The sequence below is a fragment of the Kogia breviceps genome, chromosome 18 (genome assembly GCF_026419965.1).
Source record: "Kogia breviceps isolate mKogBre1 chromosome 18, mKogBre1 haplotype 1, whole genome shotgun sequence".
Lineage (NCBI taxonomy): Eukaryota > Metazoa > Chordata > Mammalia > Artiodactyla > Physeteridae > Kogia > Kogia breviceps.
This window is the reverse complement of record NC_081327.1, coordinates 11,742,339-11,762,836: the sequence shown is the minus strand read 5'-3', so window position 1 is coordinate 11,762,836 and position 20,498 is coordinate 11,742,339. Positions and strand designations below refer to the sequence as shown.

The window sequence follows — 20,498 nt, the reverse complement described above, 5'->3', positions numbered from 1 at the left end:
GGCACATAGGAGGTGCCCACTACATTTTTAGTGTTTGGTCACTTAAGAAATTACCCACTGTTGGACATTTTGTCTTCTTTCTCTCTCCGCCCGCCTCCTCTTCTTGCTATTATAAACACATCAGCATACACTTGTTTTCCCCTAACCATATCTCTGAGCATTCTAAAAATTTTTAGAAAACGAATTGCTGGACAAAAGGGGTTTAAGGTTCTGCCACTGATTTTCAAGTCCCCCCTCCCGAGCCCCCACGCCCTCGGCCCACTTCTCTGCACCCTCCACCCCTTGGCAGAGGGCTCGGGTTTGGGGCCTGACACCCAGGCACTGCCTCCTCCTTCTGCCTGTTGGGTGGCTCGTGGGTTTCTTTTCAACTCAGAAGCCTCCTTTGGATCCTTACCCGAGCGAAGCCAACTTCCCCGCGGGCGAGCGACACCGCGTGGCTGTAGGCGCGCACGGTAACCAAGCCCACGTAAGAGACTCTGCGGCTGCCCCGGTGCTCGTTCTTGGTCTCCACGCTGAAGGCAGGCAAGGTCTGGTCATCGCTGCACAGCTCCGCCATCGAGTACAAGCACGTGCCCATCATGTCATAGCGGAGGCCATCGAAGGTGGTGTAATGGGGGTCACCCTGGGCGCGGCAGGTGGCCACGGGGGCCTCCAAGCATCTGGCCTGCCCATCCAGCACTTTGCAGAGCTGCTTGGGACCGCACTGCTTGCCTTCGCAGGAGGCCTTCTCCGGGGTCTGCAGGGCTGGGGAGGGAAGCGGGGGTGGCCACAAAGAAAGAATCAGGAGTGTCCACCCCACCAGGAATCCTGGAGCTCTCCCACCCTGGGGAGTTTGGGCAGTTGGCTCACAACTACCCATTCTAGAAGTGGGGGGACTGAGGTCTGGAATCTCAGAGGGAGAGAGCTACTCAGGCCTGACTTCTCTTAGGTTTTCTGGTTCCCCAGAAAACACAGCTCAGCCCAGATGGACTGGAAGGTGGTGAAGAACCACCAGGCAGAAACAGTCATGGAAAGGTTAATGTGTGACTTTTCTCTCCCTGTTTCCCCTTTGCCCCTACCTTCCCAATCAAGCTAAAAGGCTAAGGGATCGTTTTTTTTTTTTTTGGTACGCGGGCCTCTCACTGTTGTGGCCTCTCCCGTTGCGGAGCACAGGCTCCGGACGCACAGGCTCAGCGGCCATGGCTCACGGGCCCAGCCGCTCCGTGGCATGTGGGATCTTCCCAGACCGGGGCACGAACCTGTGTCCCCTGCATCGGCAGGCGGACTCTCAACCACTGCGCCACCAGGGAAGCCCAGGGATCGTTTTTATTTTTATTTATTTTTAAGTTTTGTCTGCACCACAGAGCATGCAGGATCTTAGTTCCCTGACCAGGGATGGAACCCATGCCCCCTGCAGTGGAAGCACGGAGTCCTAACCACTGGACCACCAGGGAATTCCCCAAGGGATCTTTTTTAAAGATAGAAAACGGAAGACAGAGACTGTTCAATAAAACGGAAACGGTGGCATCAGGCTGCCTAGGTTAGAATCCTGGCACAGTCAATTAGCTGTGTGACACTGGAAAGTAATTTATAATTCTGTATGTCTCAGTTTCCTCACTTGTGACATGGGGGTGATAATAATACCTTCTTCACAGGGATAGTTGGGGAGGGGGGAGTGGCCTGGTTTAAATAAGCTAAAATATAAGCAGCGTCTAGAACTGATCCCAGGTGTTAATTAGGTTAATTATTACCTGTTATAATCAATCACCCACCTCTTCCATATTACTATTCAAGCCTGAAGTGGCCCTTTGAAGTTGGGTAGCTTCCATGCCCTGGAGGATGGATGGGAGGGGCATCTTTGCCAGTGCTGGGAACCCTACTGTCTAGGATCCTTGCTTCGGGAAGGGGATCCACATAGGAAGAAACAGCTCTTCCTCCCCTGCCTCCTAGTCTTCAGAAGCTCTTGCCTTCTGTCTGCTCATAATAATAGCTCACCCTTAGGTAGCCCTACTCACTTGCTCGATACCCTCTAAATGAGCTACAAACGTTAACTCAGTGCACTGTCACTTAACAACCCTGTGAGGGGTGCACTTATGATCCCCATTTTACAGATGCGGAAACAGGTCCACAGAGGTGAAGTCACATGCCCAGGGTCACACAAGCAGAGGTGGGATTTGAACCTGGGAAGTCTGGCTTTAGCATCTGTGCCCTCAAACGCTGCACTGCTTGGAGGCAACACCTTGACAGGCTGGGCCCAAAAGTACACACAGGGCCAGGTCCTAGAAATTAACTATGTTAACACACACAAGGCACCTAGAGTGGACCCTGCTATGTTGAGAAATACTCCCGCCACATGGTAGCCATCATTATTATACTTTCAGACCTCCTGAGTTTGGCATGCCTATATGAGGTGTTGGCGGAGTGGCAGTTAGCAACCGGTATGATTGCGTGTCAGTAGCTAAAATAACAAAATATTCCCAAGCTGGTTGGTGAGAAGCTGCTGACCTGACCTGACCCCCCACAAAGATCCCTCCCTCTTGGCACCTTGGCTCTCCCCAGGAACCTTTCCCCAGTGCCACCCCCTACAAAAGCAACAGACAAAGGGCTGATGCCAGACACCCTGGGGGCTTCTAGGACCCTGCTGCAGTGCTCTGACTGGCGTCTCTTCAGACTGGTTGGGGCCCTGGGTCACACCCGTTGCTAAACACTTAGAGGATTGTTCCTGCAGGGGGTGGGGGGACAGGGAGGGCTTGGGAAGCCTTAAGGAAAAGAAGGATGGCAGGGAGGATGCAGGTGAGTGGGGGACAGCCCAGCTGAGCCAGAAAGCCACCGATGAGCACAGAGAGGGTGGGAAAGGGGAAAAGGCAAGCGAGCTGGCAAAGGGGTCCCCAAGTAGACAGGGTCAGAGGTCATATCTGATCACTTACTCCGGCCGCAGGCAGCTACTGTCCCAAAGCTCACGTCCTGGTCCAGCCCAAAGATGAGCAGCCCAAAGTTGGTAGCAGCCTCAGCCACATGGATACTGTCTGTTGTGCCGAGGTCCACTTCAGCATATGAGAACTCACTGCCTGGCACAGCGGCCCAGGTGAGCTTGGTCCCCAGCCTCTGCCCGTCTATGGTCAGCTCATCAGCAGCCTTGGTTGGTGCCACTACCAGGGCCACGCACTTAGAGTTTGGCACACTCTTCACCACATAGGCAGGGCAGTAGGCTGCCACGTCTGGGATCAGGACCAGGTGGGGGTCATAGGTCACTCCATCTTTGGTGGTACCCGTGCCAAACAGCAGGACTTGGATGCCCACGTCTGCAGACAGGTAGAGTGGCCAGGACTGCTGCATCTCAAACTCTGCCACGTTACCTGCCTGGAGCCCACGGGAGCCAGCGGTGCCCCCGAGGTTGTAGGTCAGCTTCGTGGCCTGGCTGGCCACGACATAGACCAGGTCGTAGCGGGTCTGGAAGGACAGAGGGGGCACCACATAGCGGGTGCCCCAGGCAGATGTGGGTAGCAGCTGCTCCACCACATGGTTGCAGTTCGTGTTTTTCTGGGCACAGCTGTGGCCAGAGAGGACAGCCACGGGGCTACTGGCAGTGACCTTTGACCCTGAGAGGTTAGCTGTGCTCTGCACCTGGGCCACCTGGTAGGGGTCCAGAGTCACACTCAGGACATTGCCCGCGGAGTAGGACTTGCCCTGGAATGTCACTGACCCCTTCAGCTGTATGCTGACAGAGGCACCGGCTGCACCCGCCACCACAGCAAACTCCTTGAGATTCTGGGACGAAGCGCTGGGGGGCGTGAGCACAAAGTACTCAGTGCCTAGGGCTCGGACAGGCCACAGCTGCGTCACGTCTGCTGTGTTGGGCTTAGCGTTTATCGCCTGCACAGAGATGGCACGGTCAGAGCGGACCACCACTGCACGCTGGAAGGTATCGCTGCCGGCCATCTCAGCCTTGGCAGTGATGTTGACCATGACTGACTGCCCGGGCCCCACGGTGACCTTCTGTGAGGTGCCGTCTACCCGGCTGAGGATGGAGACTGAGGTGAGGCTGTCCGACAGACTGGAGAGGAGGAGGGAGAGGTAGGCTTTGCTGTACCTGAGATTATAGTTCTGCAGGAAGGCTGTGAGGAATTCCTCCCCCCCGCTGTTCTTGGGGTCCACTGAGGCCTCCTGGGTCAACCCTGGGGTGAGAAAATGCAGCTGTGGGTCTGCTTTATCCAATCCTCCCCATCAGAGAAGTAACCTCATACCCCGTGCCTGGGTCGCATGTTGAAATACTAACGTGGGTTTCTATTTTCTCTCTTCTCTCTCCTTTCCCCTTATTCATGCAGTGTTCACTTACCAGCCTTTCTGGCTTTTGCCTTCCAAAAGCCTGAACACTTCAGACAGGGATCTCAAACTCAAACACTGACGGGGCCAGGCAAGTGAGGTAAATGTGTGAAACAGAATGGGCAGACTATGCAGCTAGAGCATTCACATGCCATGGAAAGTGGGGTGTTGCTATTAGCTTTAATCTGTTGTTATGATGATGGCTTATGGGCTCTTTCTTAAAAATGTCAGATCTTACCATTTTTTCAAGAGAAATTGGATATCTGAATGTCCATGTGAAATCTCCAATCCAAAACTGTTTTAAGTAAGCACTATGGGGCCCAAACTGGCTGGATTCAGGTGCCAGTTTGTGATTTTTGTCTTCATAGGATTAGGGGTCTATGTGAAGGGGAAAAGGGAATTATGGGAGTATGGACAAAACGTCTCCTAGAAATAGAGAGGAGTGGGGACTTTTCAACACCTTAACTTAGGAAAAGATTCTCCAGGGCTGAGAAGAGAGAGGGGGAGGGAGAGAGAGATCACTTTACAGGATCTTGGAGAGAGTTGTGGTGTTATAGAAGGACTGTCTGCCAAATAAGGGGAGCCTTGAAGGACATTCCAGTGTCCCATGGGGCCTGGGTATCAGGGACAATGAATGTTTCTAAAGTAACCTAAAAAGATGTTGACTGGTAAAGAGGGCCGGGATGTCCCATCCCTCCCCCCAAACTGGCTTTACCTAAGACTCTAGTTCTGGACATAACCCTAGATAATTGGGCACCAAGTCCCCCCCACCCCCCTCCAAGAAAGACTTTAGTGAAATTTTCCATCACCTCAGCAGAAGGAGGCTCTAAGTCAAAACTTTAGTTGAGCTGCAGAAAATCAAGAAAGTAGTAGTTCTTACCTACTTGAATTTGGGGACTAAAGTTTTTACCTGTTTCCCTCTGGAACAGAGAGAGAATGGGTGAATTCCACCACATTTCTCTGCAGGACTTAAAGGGTCTCTCTCCCATCTCAGCTAGCCTGGGGTGGCACTGGGAGATGTGTTTGTGGAGGGGGCTCAAATGGAGGGTGCTGACCCAGGCAGGTAGAGTTCTTCAGACTGGAACCAGGACATAGATGGGATTTTGGTCTGACTTACCCCACAGGAGGGTTGCTCCGGCCCAGAGTATCCACCAGTTCCGGAGAGAACCCATGTCTGCAGTGGAGAAAGGGGGGGTGGTCATAGGAGGCTGGTCTGCCCCTCCTGCCAGACGACAAAAGGGCCCAGTCTCAGGACAAGGGCTGCCTGGGCACCAGGAAGGCTGAGGTGGGCTGAATCCAAGGGCCAGTGTGTGTGTAAGGGGAATTGGACATCTAGTGGGTCTGGGGGTTGGGCAGGGAGGGCAGGACAGAGGTAGGATAGGGAGTTGGATGTCCAGTGGGTCTGGGGGGAGTGGGATGGGGAGGTCTAGAGCCAGGGGCAAGGGTAGGGGACCTGATGTCCCACTTCCAAAGGGGATACAGCATCTCTCACCTGCAGGTTCCCGGAGCTGCAGGGCTAGCCCCAGGTTCCCTGGGCTGGGCTATATAGTAGAGTTTCTTGACTCCTCAGGCCACGCCCTGGGCCACCTGCCAGGCAGATGATGCCAGCTTCCTGGAGGAGGCTGCTGATCCCAGGGCCAGCTGGAATGGGGCCCAGAAGGCCTGAGAAGGGTGGAGGGCAAGCCTGAATGCCTGAGTCCTGAGAGGGGTGTGAGAACAGCTGGTGGCTATGCCTGAGGAACCTGCTGGAAACTTCAGTCCTGGAAGGGTGGTGTCCCTGAGAGAAACAGCTGGGGACCAGGGTGCTGAGGGTCTGGAGCTGGGTCCCTAGGGGGTGGGGATCAGGAGTCGAAGGTGGCATTTGGTCTTGTTTGCTGGATCAATGGCTAAATTTTTTTTCCTTTGGCTCCTGCCAGGAACCACAGTGAAGGATCCACATCCGGGTCTCCATCCCCCACAAGCTGTTCCCTGGTCCCCAGCCACACATATGCTATTTCCAACCACTCAGGGTGGGGGGCAGGTGTCTGAGGTGGGCAGGAACCTGAGTACCTGACTCAGGACTTTGTTGTGGGACACAATACCTCCACCCCCAGACCAACAGGGCCTCCTGGGTACCTAATCTGCAAAATAGGAACATCAAAACTAGCTTCACTGGGCTTACTTGTCTCCCAGAGGGCACTCGGTAAACTCTCAAGGAGTATAGGTGGGAGGCCGGCTCTTCTGGTGCGGTCCCAGGTAGGGAGCAGGTGGCACCTGGGGGCTGGAGCTGTGTATAAAGAATGATGCAGGCCCCTGTTTCCTGGTTCCACGCAGACACTGGGCTCCACTTTCTGGGGCATTTGTTTTCTGGGAGGTGTTTTTTTTCTCCTGAGAAGGGACTCGCTGAACACGTTTTGGGTGATTCTGTGCCCCCGTCCCCCCCAGTCTGCCTGGGATGGGGGCCAGGGGTGTAGGTCACACACAGGGAGCAGAAGCAGAGACAGCTGAGAGGTGCTGTGGGCATTCTGAGGTGGAGCCCGTCCCTCCTGAGGGGCTGGCCCGGCCCATGCCCTGCTCTCCTCTGCCCAGCCCCAGGACTCATTGCCTGGGGCGTCTCCCCTGGAAATAGCAGCTGCAAAGCCTGGGTGTCCTCTTGGACAACACCCCAGCAGCTGCTGCCTCCATGACTTCTCCTCTTTATCACAAGGCTTGGGCCTCTGCGTGGTCGGGGTGGATGGGGGCTGTTAGAGCCCCACCCAGGGCAGGTTCCCAGAGGGAGAGAGAAAGGCTCAGAGCTGACTGGGCCCCAAGGTCAACCAGGAAAATGAGGTGAGTAAACAAGAGACTGGATAAGAGTCAGACATATCAAGAAACAGGCAGGGGTGAGGGGACCAATGGGGAGGGAGAGCTTTGTGGGGAATGGTGCCTGAGTCCCTGAGGAAAACGACCGGGAGGAGGGGCTGCTGGGAATCCTAAGGAGGAAACAGCTATTGCAAACCAAGATGTCAAAATCTTCTGTCGGATACACCTTGTTTAGCCTGAGACACTCAGAGAAATAAGGGATGAGAGAGCAGAAAATTAGAGTAAGACTCAGAGGTGATTCTGCCCCCGAATCTCTAAGCCTTGAGGTTCCCCCTTGTTGACCCCAGAGAGATCCCTTCCCCCCACCTCGAAACCCATTGTTGCATTCTGAGGCCAGAGTCTCCAGAAGTGGGGCGGCGGTGGTGGGAAACCTCACAATTTAATATTTGACACCCCTGCGACCGTCTCCCTCCTTTCAGAGCCCAAGGAGTGTGAGTGTGGTGGGTGGGTATGGTATGACGCACCCTGTACCCTACTCCATATCATATAAATTCTCAGAAACCCCACTGGGAACCTCCCAAGATAACCTGTGGGGACACTTCCTTGTGGTCAGTGAAATCACATCCATCCTGCCACTGGCAGCCCTGCTCTGAGCCCAAACAAGGCGTGTTTGTGTGTCCAAGCCCTCTATCCTCTCCCTGCTGACAAGATCTGTACGGGACAGATCTGTATTGGTCATATGACTTGAGACCCCTGGGACCCTCTGGCTTGTCTGGGTTTTAGAGACCCAGGGTACAGGTGGAGACAATTTACTCTGAAGCTCAATTCAGATCTTCTGGCAATTTTGAACTTCATTCTTTCATGCTCTGGATCCCACAAGGGGGTCTCTGTACCCCCTTGGGGAACTCCTTCATCTTGCACAAGTTGCCACTAACCTCCCTGAGGTTCAGACTTGACCTTGTTCCTCCCCTGCTCAAGGAAATTCCATGCTTCCCTGTCCCTGTGAATGCAAATCCACACTCTTGGCAGGACTTCTTAAGCCGTAATGCTCCATTTCCTGCACCTTCCACCTTGCCATTGCCTGTGCAGTTCCTTCCACTTGGAACACTCTTCTTCATATTCTACCTGCTAACTCCATGCCTGGAATCCAGACGTCATTTTCTGCGTATGTCATTTCCTGAGAACCCAAGCTGAGGCTAATCTCTCTCTCTCTCTTTTTTTTTTTTTTTTGGTATGCGGGCCTCTCACTGTTGTGGCCTCTCCCGTTGCGGAGCACAGGCTCCGGACGTGCAGGCTCAGCTGCCATGGCTCATAGGACCAGCCGCTCCGCGGCATGTGGGATCTTCCCGGACCGGGGCACGAACCCGTGTTCCCTGCATTGGCAGGCGGATTCTTAACCACTGCGCCACCAGGGAAGCCCCTAGGCTAATCTCTTTTATTCCTCCTATACGGCACTGGTAATCTGCTCCCTTGCTTTGTGGAAATTCCCTTTATTTGTTTTACCTTCTTGAAACTTCAGACCTGCTACAGCTATGTTCCTGTTCTTCACCTCCCCACCCATCTCTCTTTGACCCACCACAATCTGACTTCCATGTGCATTGAAACTGTCCTGCTAAATCCTCCAGTCACCTCTTACTTGCCACTTGATTCTAGCTCCTCTTTAACATTTGACATGAATGCTTCTCCTCAAAAATTTCTAATGTCTTGGTTTCCATGATATCACTTTCTTCTGGATCTTGTGTTACATTGGTCTGTTTCCTACAGTAACCCCTTTAACATTGGTGGTCCTCAGAAATATGCCATTTGCAGCAACATGGATACAACTAGAGATTATCATATTAAGTGAAGTAAGTCAGAAAGAGAAAGACAAATATCATATGATATCACTTATATGTGGAATCTAAAATATGGCACAAACGAACCTATTTACAAAACAGAACAGACTCATAGACATAGAGGACAGACTTGTGGTTGCCAGGAGTGGGGGGGGGGAGTGATACACTAGGAGTTTGGGGTTGGTAGATGCAAACTATTACATTTAGAATGGATAAACAACAAGGTCCTACTGTATAACACAGGGAACTATACTCAATATCCTGTGATAAACCATAATGGAAAAGAATATAAAAAAAGAATGTGTATATATGTATAACTGAGTCACTTTGCTGTACAGCAGAGATTGGCCTAACATTGTAAATCAACTATACTTCAATTTAAAAAAACTGGTGGTCCTCAGATTCTCTTTCTCTGCTTCTTTCTCTAACTACCTCTTTTTTCCAGGAGATCTTATCCATGTCCACTTATGCTGTCTAATAGAACTTTCTGTGATGATGAAAATTTTCTGTGTTTTGTGCTGTCCATTGTAGAAGGCAATGGCTCCATGTGTCTACTGAGCTCTTGAAATGTGACTAATGTAATGGAGGAACTGAATTTTTAATTTAATTTCATTAACCCATTTAAAATTAAAGTAACCAACTGTAACTTGTGTCCATATTAGACAAGACAAAACTCTAGAATTGCTGCTAGCCCAGGCTCCATTTCATCTACCTAGTCAGCTGCTTATATGTCTGTCACCCATCTACCAACCTATTTATTCTCTTTTATACCCATTTTTACATTCCTGGCCCCCTTGTAGGCAACCATTCTAATGTGATTCATGAGAATATATATATATATATATATATATTTTTGGCGATACGCGGGCCTCTCACTGTTGTGGCCTCTCCCATTGCGGAGCACAGGCTCCGGACGCGCAGGCTCAGCGGCCATGGCTCACGGGCCCAGCCGCTCCGCGGCATGTGGGATCTTCCCGGACCGGGGCACGAACCCGTGTCCCCTGCATCGGCAGGCGGATTCTCAACCACTGCGCCACCAGGGAAGCCCCATGAGAATATTTTTAATGTCTTCTTAAAATAAAATACAAATGTTAGTAAGTGCACAAATCATAAATGTATGTAGCTCATTGAATGATCTCAAAATGAATACATCCTTATAACCTACACCCAGGTCAAGAAAGAGAATGTTGGGCTTCCCTGGTGGCGCCGTGGTTGAGAGTCCGTCTGCCGATGCAGGGGACACGGGTTCGTGCCCCGGTCCGGGAAGATCCCACATGCCGCGGAGCGGCTGGGCCCGTGAGCCATGGCCACTGAGCCCGCGCGTCCGGAGCCTGTGCTCCGCAACGGGAGAGGCCACAGCAGTGAGAGGCCCCAGTACCGCAAAAAAAAAAAAAAAAGAGAGAGAGAATGTTTCCAGCATTCCAGAAGCCCTCTTCGTTCTCCTTAATCACTATCCACTCCCTACCTCCCATAAAGAGCCACTGTTTTGGCTTCTAACACCACAGATTATTTAGCTTGATTTTGAACTGTACACAAATGGAATCATATGTCTATGTTGTTTTGTGACTGGCTTCTTTCACTCAGTGTTATCCTGTGTACATAACTATAGTTCATTTTCGTTGCCATATGGTACTTGCTTGTTTAAAAATCACTACAGGGGGCTTCCCTGGTGGCACAGTGATTGAGAGTCCGCCTGCCGATGCAGGGGACACGGGTTCGTGCCCCGGTCCGGGAGGATCCCGCATGCCGTAGAGCGGCCGGGCCCGTGAGCCATGGCCGCTGAGCCTGCGCGTCCGGAGCCTGTGCTCCACAACGGGAGAGGCCACAGCAGTGAGAGGCCCGCGTACCGAAAAAAAAAAAAAAAATCACTACAGGGACTTCCCTGGTGGTCCAGTGGTTAAGACTCTGTACTTCCACTGCAGGGGTCATGGGTTTGATCCCTGGTCAGGGAACTAAGATCCCTCATGCCGCGGCTAAAAAAAAAATCACTACATATTTACCCATTCTACTGTTTCCACTTTGGGCTAATGAAGACTATCTTCTGATGCACATGTGCGCAGTTTCTGTTGGGATGTGCTGTGAAGTTCCTAATGGTCATTGCTGGGTCATTTGGCTCCACAGCCTCACCAATATTTGGCCTTTGTAATTTTAGCCATTCTAGAGGTGTAGTGGTATTGGGTTGTGGTTTTCATGTGCATTTCCTCGATTTATTAGTGAAAAAATCAAGAATGTACTTGTTCATTTTAGTAATCTATTTGTTCAAGTCTCTTGCCCATTTTTTTTTTTTTTTTTTTTTTTGCGGTACGCGGGCCTCTCACTGTTGCGGCCTCTCCCATTGCGGAGCACAGGCTCCGGACGCGCAGGCTCAGCGGCCATGGCTCACGGGCCCGGCCGCTCTACGGCATGCGGGATCCTCCCGGACCGGGGCACGAACCTGTGTCCCCTGCATCGGCAGGCGGACTCTCAACCACTACGCCACCAGGGAAGCCCTTGCCCATTTTTTAAATTGGGTTTTCTGGGTTTTTTTTTCTTATTGATCTGTACAAATTCTTATATTCTGGATACAAGTCATTTTTTGTTAAATGTTTTGCAATTTTTTTTCTCCCACTCTGTGACTTATCTTTTCACTTTTTTTTTTGGCCCACATTGTGTAGCTTGTGGGATTTTAGTTCCCTAACTAGGGATCGAACCTGGGCCCACAGCAATGAAAGCACACCAAGTCCTAACCACTGGACCATCAGGAAATTCCCTTTTTTCACTTAAAAATATATTGATTGATTGATTTGGCTGCACCAGGTATTAGTTGTAGCATGTGGGATCTTTGTTGCTGTGTGTGGGATCTTTAGTTGCAGCATACAGGCTCTTAGTTCCCTGACCAGGGATTGAACCCTGGCCCCCTGAACCACGAGGGAAGTCCCCCTTTTCACTTTTTTAATGATGAAAAAATTCTTAATTTTAATGTTAAATGTTAAATGTTAAATTTAATGTTAATCTATAACATTTCATGGCTGGCCTTTTTGTGTGTGTGTTGAATTCTTCTAATCCAGAAACATTCTATTTTTTCCCATTTATGTAGATTTTCTTGGATTTATTTCACCAGTATTTGAATTTTTTTCAGAAATATTATGGGGACAGGAAGTAAGAATTCTGAGGGGACTTAGAGAAAATAGAAAAGTGATGTGATCCCTGTCACCTTGTCATGTGCTGTGTCTGAAGAAACTAATAAACATGCACTCTGAAGACTTTCAAAGGGACACTTTGTGCTTGATGTAGTGGTTAGTGAGGGTGAGTGGGCTCTGGTAGACATTGACTCTGATGAGCAATGAATAGGTATTTCTCATCATTCTCAAGACTTGTGATCAAACCCTTTTACACCTGGACTCTGCAGAGTGGATCCTCCTACCTAGAGTGAAAACATGACACCATCCAGGAAGTTGAAAGAATGCCTCCCAGTCAGAGATGCCATTTTTCTCTTATTTGAATAGGTGAACTACAGGGGTTTGAGAACTTCCTGCCTGAGCCGTGCCCTTCTCCAGCAACCACAGATGGAACTGAAAGGAAAAAGGAAAAGCAGCAGGTAGTGGGCAAAATGATCTAACTCAAGATTTCAGAGCTGAGTTGATGCAATTCTATGAAGAGAAGCTTTTGGAAAACGTTTAAGACCGAGTTAGGGGACCCTAACTCAGAGAGCTGGGTTCTCCACCCCCCGCACCCTGTAATTCCTTTACCAAAACACATTACACATTGTCTTGTAATTGTTTTCTTGACTTCCTTAATCGGAATAAGGTTGTGTTTATTTTGCTGATCAGTTGATCCCCAGGGCCTGGTATAGTCCTGGCTCATAGTGGGTAGTTAATAATTATTTCCTGATTGAATGGAGAAATGAAGAGAAGCTCTGGAGGGGTGACACAGGTTTGTGGGGTTCAGCTCTGTCTGTTGTATGGCCCTTCGGTGGAAGTTGTCCTTCCCATAGCAATAATGGAGGGTGGTATAGACACTTTGCAGAGGCAGAGTGGGAGAATCAGGCTGCTGGTCATATAACATGGATATGCTGTACTTCAAGTACACAGCTCAGATCAATGGTCTCTGTGTTCAGATCTTTTTCTAGGAAGTGATGTTGGCTATTTTTAAGCTTATTCAAATATTGCTGTGACACATAACATACATGTATTAGCCAGATCTGAATAAATATAGACCATGGGACTACATATCTGAAATTTACAGAAATATTTAAAGAGAAAAATGCAAATGCCCTGGTGGTTAAGAACCTAAAGTCACTTGGCCGGCTAGTGCCAGAAATGGAATTCCATCTGGCTCTCTGGGCTCCAGGTGCAGTGCTATTTCCACTCTGCCACTGACTCACAAGTCCTTTTGGTGGGGACGTGTAAAATATTACTGTTTTGCACATAGAAAAGTAGTTGAACAATTCTGGATCACTTAATTGTTGTAGTTCCCACTTCTCTCCAAGGAAGCCCAGTATCTACCTTGAAGGACATCTATAAGGTGCCTTAAAGGCTCTTAAGTTGTTTGCTTAAATTTGCAATAGTTATACATACTTGTTGAACATTTTTCAACCAATTCAAAGTGCAGAGATAAAAAGTATAAGTATTGCCCACCTACCCTCCTCACTCCCCATCATTTCCCAGAGGATAACTCCAGTTAGCAGTTTGATGTATACCATTCAGTCCTTTATATATTCATATATACTTACATACACATATGCATATGTGCACATACATAGCTCTTCTAATAAGGAAAAATGAGATCAGTTATAGGTTCAATTGTGTCCCTGCAAAATTCATATGTTGAACCCCTAATCCCCAATACCATAGAATGTGAGCTTATTTGGAAATAAGCTTGCTGCAGATATAATTAGTTAAGATGAGCTCATACTGGAGTAGGGTGGGCCCCTAATCCAATATAACTGGTGTCCTGATAAGAAGGGACAATTTGGACACAGAGTTAAACATGCACACAGGGAAAACACCACGTGAAGATGAAGGGAGAGATTGAGGTGATACATCATCTACAAGCCAAGAAATGCTAAAAATTACCAGTAAAACCATAAGAAGCTGGTAGAAAGGCATGGAACATATTCTTCCTCACAAAGGAACTAACCTTTCTACAAACCCTTCTGACATCTTGGTCTTGACTTTCTGGCCTCTAGAACTGTGAGACAATGCATTTCTATTCTAAGTCCAAAAAGTGTGTTTTCTCAACACACAGATCCTGAACATGTTTTGTTAGATTTATACTTAAATACTTTAATTTTCTTTGGATCTATTGTAAATAGCATTGTGTTTTAAATTTTGGATTCTACATTTTCATTGTTAGTGTATAGAAATGCATCTGATTTTTGTGTGTTTATTAGTTGTTGTTTTTTTTTAGAATCCTTGGGATTTTCTATGTAATCATGTCATCTGAAAATAAGGACAATTTTATTCCTTTCCAATCAGTAATTTTTTTTTTTTTTTTTTTTTTTGTGGTACGCGGGCCTCTCACTGCTGTGGCTTCTCTCGTTGCGGAGCACAGGCTCCGGACGCGCAGGCTCAGCAGCCATGGCTCATGGGCCCAGCCGCTCCGCGGCACGTGGGATGTTCCCGGACCGGGGCATGAACCCGTGTGTTCCCTGCATCGGCAGGCGGATTCTCAACCACTGCGCCACCAGGGAAGCCCCAATCAGTATTTTTTAAATATTTGTTTTGCTTTGTTTAGCTGGCTAGAACTTCTAGTACTATGTCAAATAAGAGGTGAACATCCTTTCCTTGTTCCTAATAAGGGGAAAAACGTTCATTCTTTCAGCGTTAAATATGTTAGCTGTAGGTGTTTTTTTTCTTTTTTCTTTTTTTTTTTGTGGCCGTGCCACGCAGATCTTAGCTCCCCAACCAGGGATCAAACCGACTCTCCCCGCAGTGGAAGCACAGAGCCTTAATCACTGGACCACCAGGGAAGTCCCTGTTAGTTGTAATTTTTGGTAAATGCTGTTTTATCAGGTTGAAGCAGTTCCCCTTTATTACTAGTTTGTTGGGTTTTTATCACAAATGATGTTGGTTCTTGCCAAATTATTTTCCCATGTCAATTGATATGATCATATAATTTTTCTTCTTTACCTTGTTGACATGGTGGATTACATTGATTTATTTTTTAATATTGAAGCAGCCTTTCATACCTGGAATAAATCCCACTTGGTTATGGTATAGAATTATTTTTACACTTTGCAGGCTTTGATTTGCTAATATTTTTAAGGGTTTTTGAATCTAAGTTCATGAGAGATACTAATTTTCTTTCTCTCTCTTCCTCTTTCTTCTTTTCATAATGTCTTTTCCTGGTTTTGGTGTCAATGTAATTCTGGCCTCATCGAATGAGTTGGAGAGTGTTCCCTCTTCTATTTTCTGGAAGAGATTGCATAAAAGTGATGCTAATTCTTCTTCAAATGTTTGATAAAATTCTCTAGTGGAACCATCTGGACCTGGATATTTCTTTCTTTAGAGCCTTTTAATTACAAGTTCAATTTCTTTTTTTTTTTTTTTTTTTTTTTTTTTTGCTGTATGTGGGCCTCTCACTGTTGTGGCCTCTCCCGTTGCGGAGCACAGGCTCCGGACGCGCAGGCCCAGCGGCCATGGCTCACGGGCTCAGTTGCTCCGCGGCATGTGGGATCTTCCCGGACCAGGGCACGAACCCGTGTCTCCTGCATCGGCAGGCGGACTCTCAACCACTGCGCCACCAGGGAAGCCCACAAGTTCAATTTCTTTAATGCCTATTCAGGTTATCTATTTTATATTGGTTGAGTTTTTATAGTTTATGATTTTTGAAGAATTGATCTATTTCATCTAAGCTGTAAAATTTGTGAGTGTAGAGTTGTTCATAGTATCCCCTTATTACCATTGTAATGGCTGCAGGGTCTGTAGTGATATATCATCTTTCATTCTTGATATTGGTAATTTGGGTTTTCTCTCTTTTTACCCTTGTCAGTTCTGCTCTATGTTAACTAATTTTATTGATCTTTTCAAAGAACCAGCTTTTTGTTTCATTGATTTTCTCTATTATGTTCCTCTGTTCAATCTTATTAATTTTTGCTGTTTATTTTTTCCTCCCTTCTGATTGCTTTGTGTTTATTTTGGTCTTCTTTTACTAGTTTCTTGGGTAGGAACTTAGATTATTGGTTTGAGACTTTCCTTTTTTCTAATGTAAGCATTTAGTGCTATAAATTTCCCTTCCAGCACTGCTGTAGCACATCCACATATTTTGATGTATATAAATATATATAATGTGCATACTGGTGTTTTTGGATAGAGTATGCTATAAATGTCAATTAGATCCCGTTGATCAGTGGTGTTATTCAGTTCTTCTATATCTTTGCTTATTTCCTCTCTATGTTCTATGAATGGTGAGAGTGAGGTTTTGAATTCCCTAACTATACTTGTGGATTTGTCTATTTCATCTTTCAGCTCTACTGTTTTTTGTTTCATGTAGTTTGAATCTCTATTGTGAGTATACATTTAGAATTGCAATGTCTTCTTGGTGGAATGATTTTTTGTCATTATGTAATGTCCCTCTTTATTCTTAGCAATTTTCTTTGCTCTGAAGTCTACTTTATTTGATATTAATATAATAACTTGTGGCTTTTTAAAGTGAATATTTGCATGGCATATTTCTTCCCATCCTTTTATTTTATTTATTTTTTAAAAATTTTTATTTTTTTGCGGTACGCGGGCCTCTCACTGTTGTGGCCTCTCCCATTGCAGAGCACAGGCTCCGGACACGCAGGCTCAGCGGCCATGGCTCACGGGCCCAGCCACTCTGCAGCATGTGGGATCTTCCTGGACCCGGGCACGAACCCGTGTCCCCTGCATAGGCAGGTGGACTCCCAACCACTGTGCCACCAGGGAAGCCCCCATCCTTTTATTTTTAACCTACGTATGTTATATTTGAAGTGAGATTTTTTTGGAAACAGCTTTATAGTTGAATCATGTTTTTTAAATTCACTCTTTTATATTGTGTATTTAGATAGAAATTTACATCTAAAGTAATTATTGATGTGTTTGGGCTTAAGACTGCCATTTTATTATTCATTTTCCATTTGTCCCCTCTGTTTCTCATTTTTCTAATATTCCTGTGGGTTATCTGAGCATGTTTTAGAATTCCATTTTGATTTATATTCTTTTTGAATACATTATTTTGGATAAATTTCTTACCACTTGCTTTAAGTATTAAAAATTAATATGTAACTTATCACTTAAGTCTAACATCAATATTTTACCACTCTGATTGAAGTACTGAAACTTTACTTCCATGTAGGTTCTTCTACCTTCCTCACTTAAAAAAATATAATTGTTTCAAGTATTTCCTCCAACTACAGTAAGCACCACATCAAACAATGTTATAATTAATTTTAAATTATATATATGATTTTTAAAACTCATGAGAAAGGTAGCCTATTATATTTACCCCTGTTTTTATCCATTCTGCTATTCTTCCTTCCTTTCTGAAGTTCTGAGACTTCTCTTATCATTTGGAGTTTGAAGGACTTCCTTTACCCATTCTTTAAGGGTGGTTCTTCTGATGACAAAGCCTCTAGTTTTTCTTCATATAAAAACTTAGATGGACTTCCCTGGTGGCACAGTGGTTAAGAATCCACCTGCCAATGCAGGGGACACAGGTTCGATCCCTGGCCTGGGAAGATCCCACATGCCATGGAGCAACTAAGCTCGTGTGCCACAACTACTGAGCCTGCGCTCTAGAGCCTGCAAGCCAGCCACAACTACTGAGCCCGTGAGCCACAACTACTGAAGCCCATGTGCTCTAGGGCCTGCATGCTGCAACTACTGAAGCCCACGTGCCTACAGCCTGTGCTCCACAACAAGAGAAGCCACTGCAATGAGAAGGCCGCACACCACAACAAAGAGTAGCCCCTGCTCACTGCAACTAGCAAAAGCCCGTGCGCAGCAACGAAGACCCAACACAGCCAAAAAAAATTAAAAATTAAAATAATAAAAATAAAATAAATAAATAAATGAAAACATTATTTCCCCTTAACTCCTGAAGGGTAGTTTTGCTGGATATAGGATCCACAATTGACAGTTATTTTCTACTGGCACTTGAAACATATTATGCCATGCTTTCTTCTCAGTGGTATTAGATGAGAAATCCATTGTAATTTGATCAGCGTTTCCCTGTAGATAATGTATCATTTCTCTCTAGTGCCTTCAAGATTCTTCTTGCCTTAGTTTTCATAAGGTAATTATGCTCTGTCTTGGTGTGTATTTCTTTGGATTTATTCTGTTTAGCTTCTTGAATCTGTAGGTTTATGTCTTTTGCCAAATTTGGTAAGGTTTAGTCATTATTTCTTCAAATACTTTTTTGGCCCTGCTCTTTCTTCTCTCCTTCTGATACTCTGTGATACAAATGTTAGATTTTTTGTAATTGTCCTGCAGGTTATCTAAGGATTTGGTAGGGGTTTTTTTCTGTCAATTTTCTCTCTAATTTTTTTCTTGATTGGGTAATTTCTATTGTTCTATCTTCAGAATCACTATGCTCTCCTTTATCATATTCATCCTGCTCTTGAGTCTTTCCAGTGAGTCTTTAATATCAGTTATGGTAGTTTTCAGTTTTATCATTTCCATTTAATTCTCTTTTACATTTTCTATATCTTTGGTGAAATTTTCTATTGTTTTCATTTGTCTCAAGAGTATTTGTAATTGCTTGATGAAGCATTTTTATGATGGCTACTTTAGATCTTCATCAGATAATTCTAACATCTAATTCATCTCAGTGTTGGCATCTGTCAATTGTCTTTTCTCGTTCAAGTTGTGATTTTCCTGGTTTTTGTTATGATATGTGATTATTTATTATGTCTTGAACATTTTAAATATTATGATAGAAAACTCTGGATCTTATTTAACTCTTCCATTTTAGCAGGCAGTTGCCATGTTTAGGTTTAGCAGGTAGGTCCTGGCCTAGTTTTGTGTGCTGTGGTTCCAATGACATTTTAACTTTCAGAGGACTTGTAGTGTTATTCTGTTCTTTTTCATTTTCCCAGTTCTGGTTGCACTTGCACCCAATTCATGTTGTTACCACCAATGGAAACTGAAAGCATTTCCTAGCGTCCACATGGTGCTGCTAGATTAGGGGTAGGAGACACTAGCATAAAGGGGTGGAGAGCACTTTCCTGTACTGCCCAGTGCCAGTGGGCCTCCTGCTTGATCACTACTGATATTGCCCATGGGGGAGAAAAGCACCTACTTGGGTGCCTTCTGTTGCTGGATGGAGGCTAGAGAGCCACTGAGCCTGGGCCACCTCCTGTCACTGGGTCAGAAGTTGAGAAATGCTGGTTCACTATGTTGTTCCTCAAGTCCTAAGGTCCCCAGCCAGCTAGTCTTCTACTTTCTACCTTTCAAAGACCTCTTATGACTGTCTGCTGTATTATTTCCAGAGTTTTTCATTGCACTTATCAGGAAGGGGTAGGGAGAAATGAGCCTCTGCCATCTTGTCTGGAACCAGAAGTCTCCACTTATTATTCTAATAATTTATTTGTAGGGTTTTTTTGTTTTTGATTTGCTATGTACACTATCATATTGTTTATGAATAATGAGTTTAATTACTTTCTTTCTCCTCTTTATATCTTTTCTTTAGGCTCTCTATTACACAGTAGAAAAAGGGAAAAATGGGGGCATCCTAGTCTTGCTCCTGAACAGAAAGCAAAAACTTTCAACATTTTGCTACTGAGTATAATGCTTGCATAGTATTTTTGTGGGTACACATCATTATATTTTAAAAGTTCCTTCTATTTTTAGTTTTTAAATCCTAAATGAATGTTTAGTTGTATTAAATGATTCTTCTGCATCTATCTCAGTGATGTTAACATCCATTGTTGAGTATTACCTAGATCTAGGGTTGCCAGGTCAAACACAGGACATTCAGTTAAATTTGAAATTCAGATAAACAAAATTAATTTTCAGTATAAGCATGTTCCATATAACACTAGTATAACTTTGTAAGTATGTCCCATGAAATTTGTATGCTAAATCTGGCAACCTACCTAGATTCATTATTTCTTTAGGGGTTTACAAAATGGGGATTTCTAATTTATCATTCTTCCTTCATTTATTAGCTACTAAAAGAGAAACATCTGTATACTAATATATACATATGCTACTATACAGAGAAACATCTCTCATTAATTCTTTGGTTATCCTGAGTTGCACTGAATACAGAAAAAAACAACTTAAATGCTTCAATTTTCAGATTTAGACAGTTCTCTCTGAAAGTAAACATTGTGTGTGTGTGTGTGTTTAATATTATTACGAATATATAGGTTTTGAACATATTTGCTCTTTCAATTTCCACCCTAGACCAGTAGGAGCCTTCTTAATTTATGGTATGGCAAGATGTTCCAGGCTCATCTTTGTACACTTCTTGACCAAATCCAGAATCAGTCATTTCTCAAAGAGCTTTGATTACTATCAGGAATTTACCATGTTGTATTTAGAGACCATAATCTGGGCACTAGCAGGGGAACTGTCTTTTTGTTTAAATTTTTAAAAATTTTATAGAACATTTGCATGATTCCAAAGCCAAAAC

The 20,498-nt window shown here is 45.7% G+C and overlaps 1 protein-coding gene across 5 annotated transcripts in view; it reads right to left on the bottom strand.

Moving 5' to 3' along the window:
* FCGBP (Fc gamma binding protein) overlaps positions 1-20,498 on the bottom strand; it is a 99,025-nt gene that overhangs the window by 34,125 nt on the left and 44,402 nt on the right. For all 5 annotated transcript variants that reach the window (XM_067019337.1, XM_067019336.1, XM_067019338.1 and 2 more), the window contains 4 exons: positions 5,795-5,964; positions 5,420-5,476; positions 2,907-4,154; positions 395-744 (listed from right to left, as the gene is read on the bottom strand). In XM_067019337.1, the coding sequence (XP_066875438.1) occupies positions 395-744; positions 2,907-4,154; positions 5,420-5,474 (1,653 nt within the window). In that variant the 5' untranslated portion in view covers positions 5,475-5,476; positions 5,795-5,964. The remainder of the gene's footprint in view (positions 1-394; positions 745-2,906; positions 4,155-5,419; positions 5,477-5,794; positions 5,965-20,498) is intronic.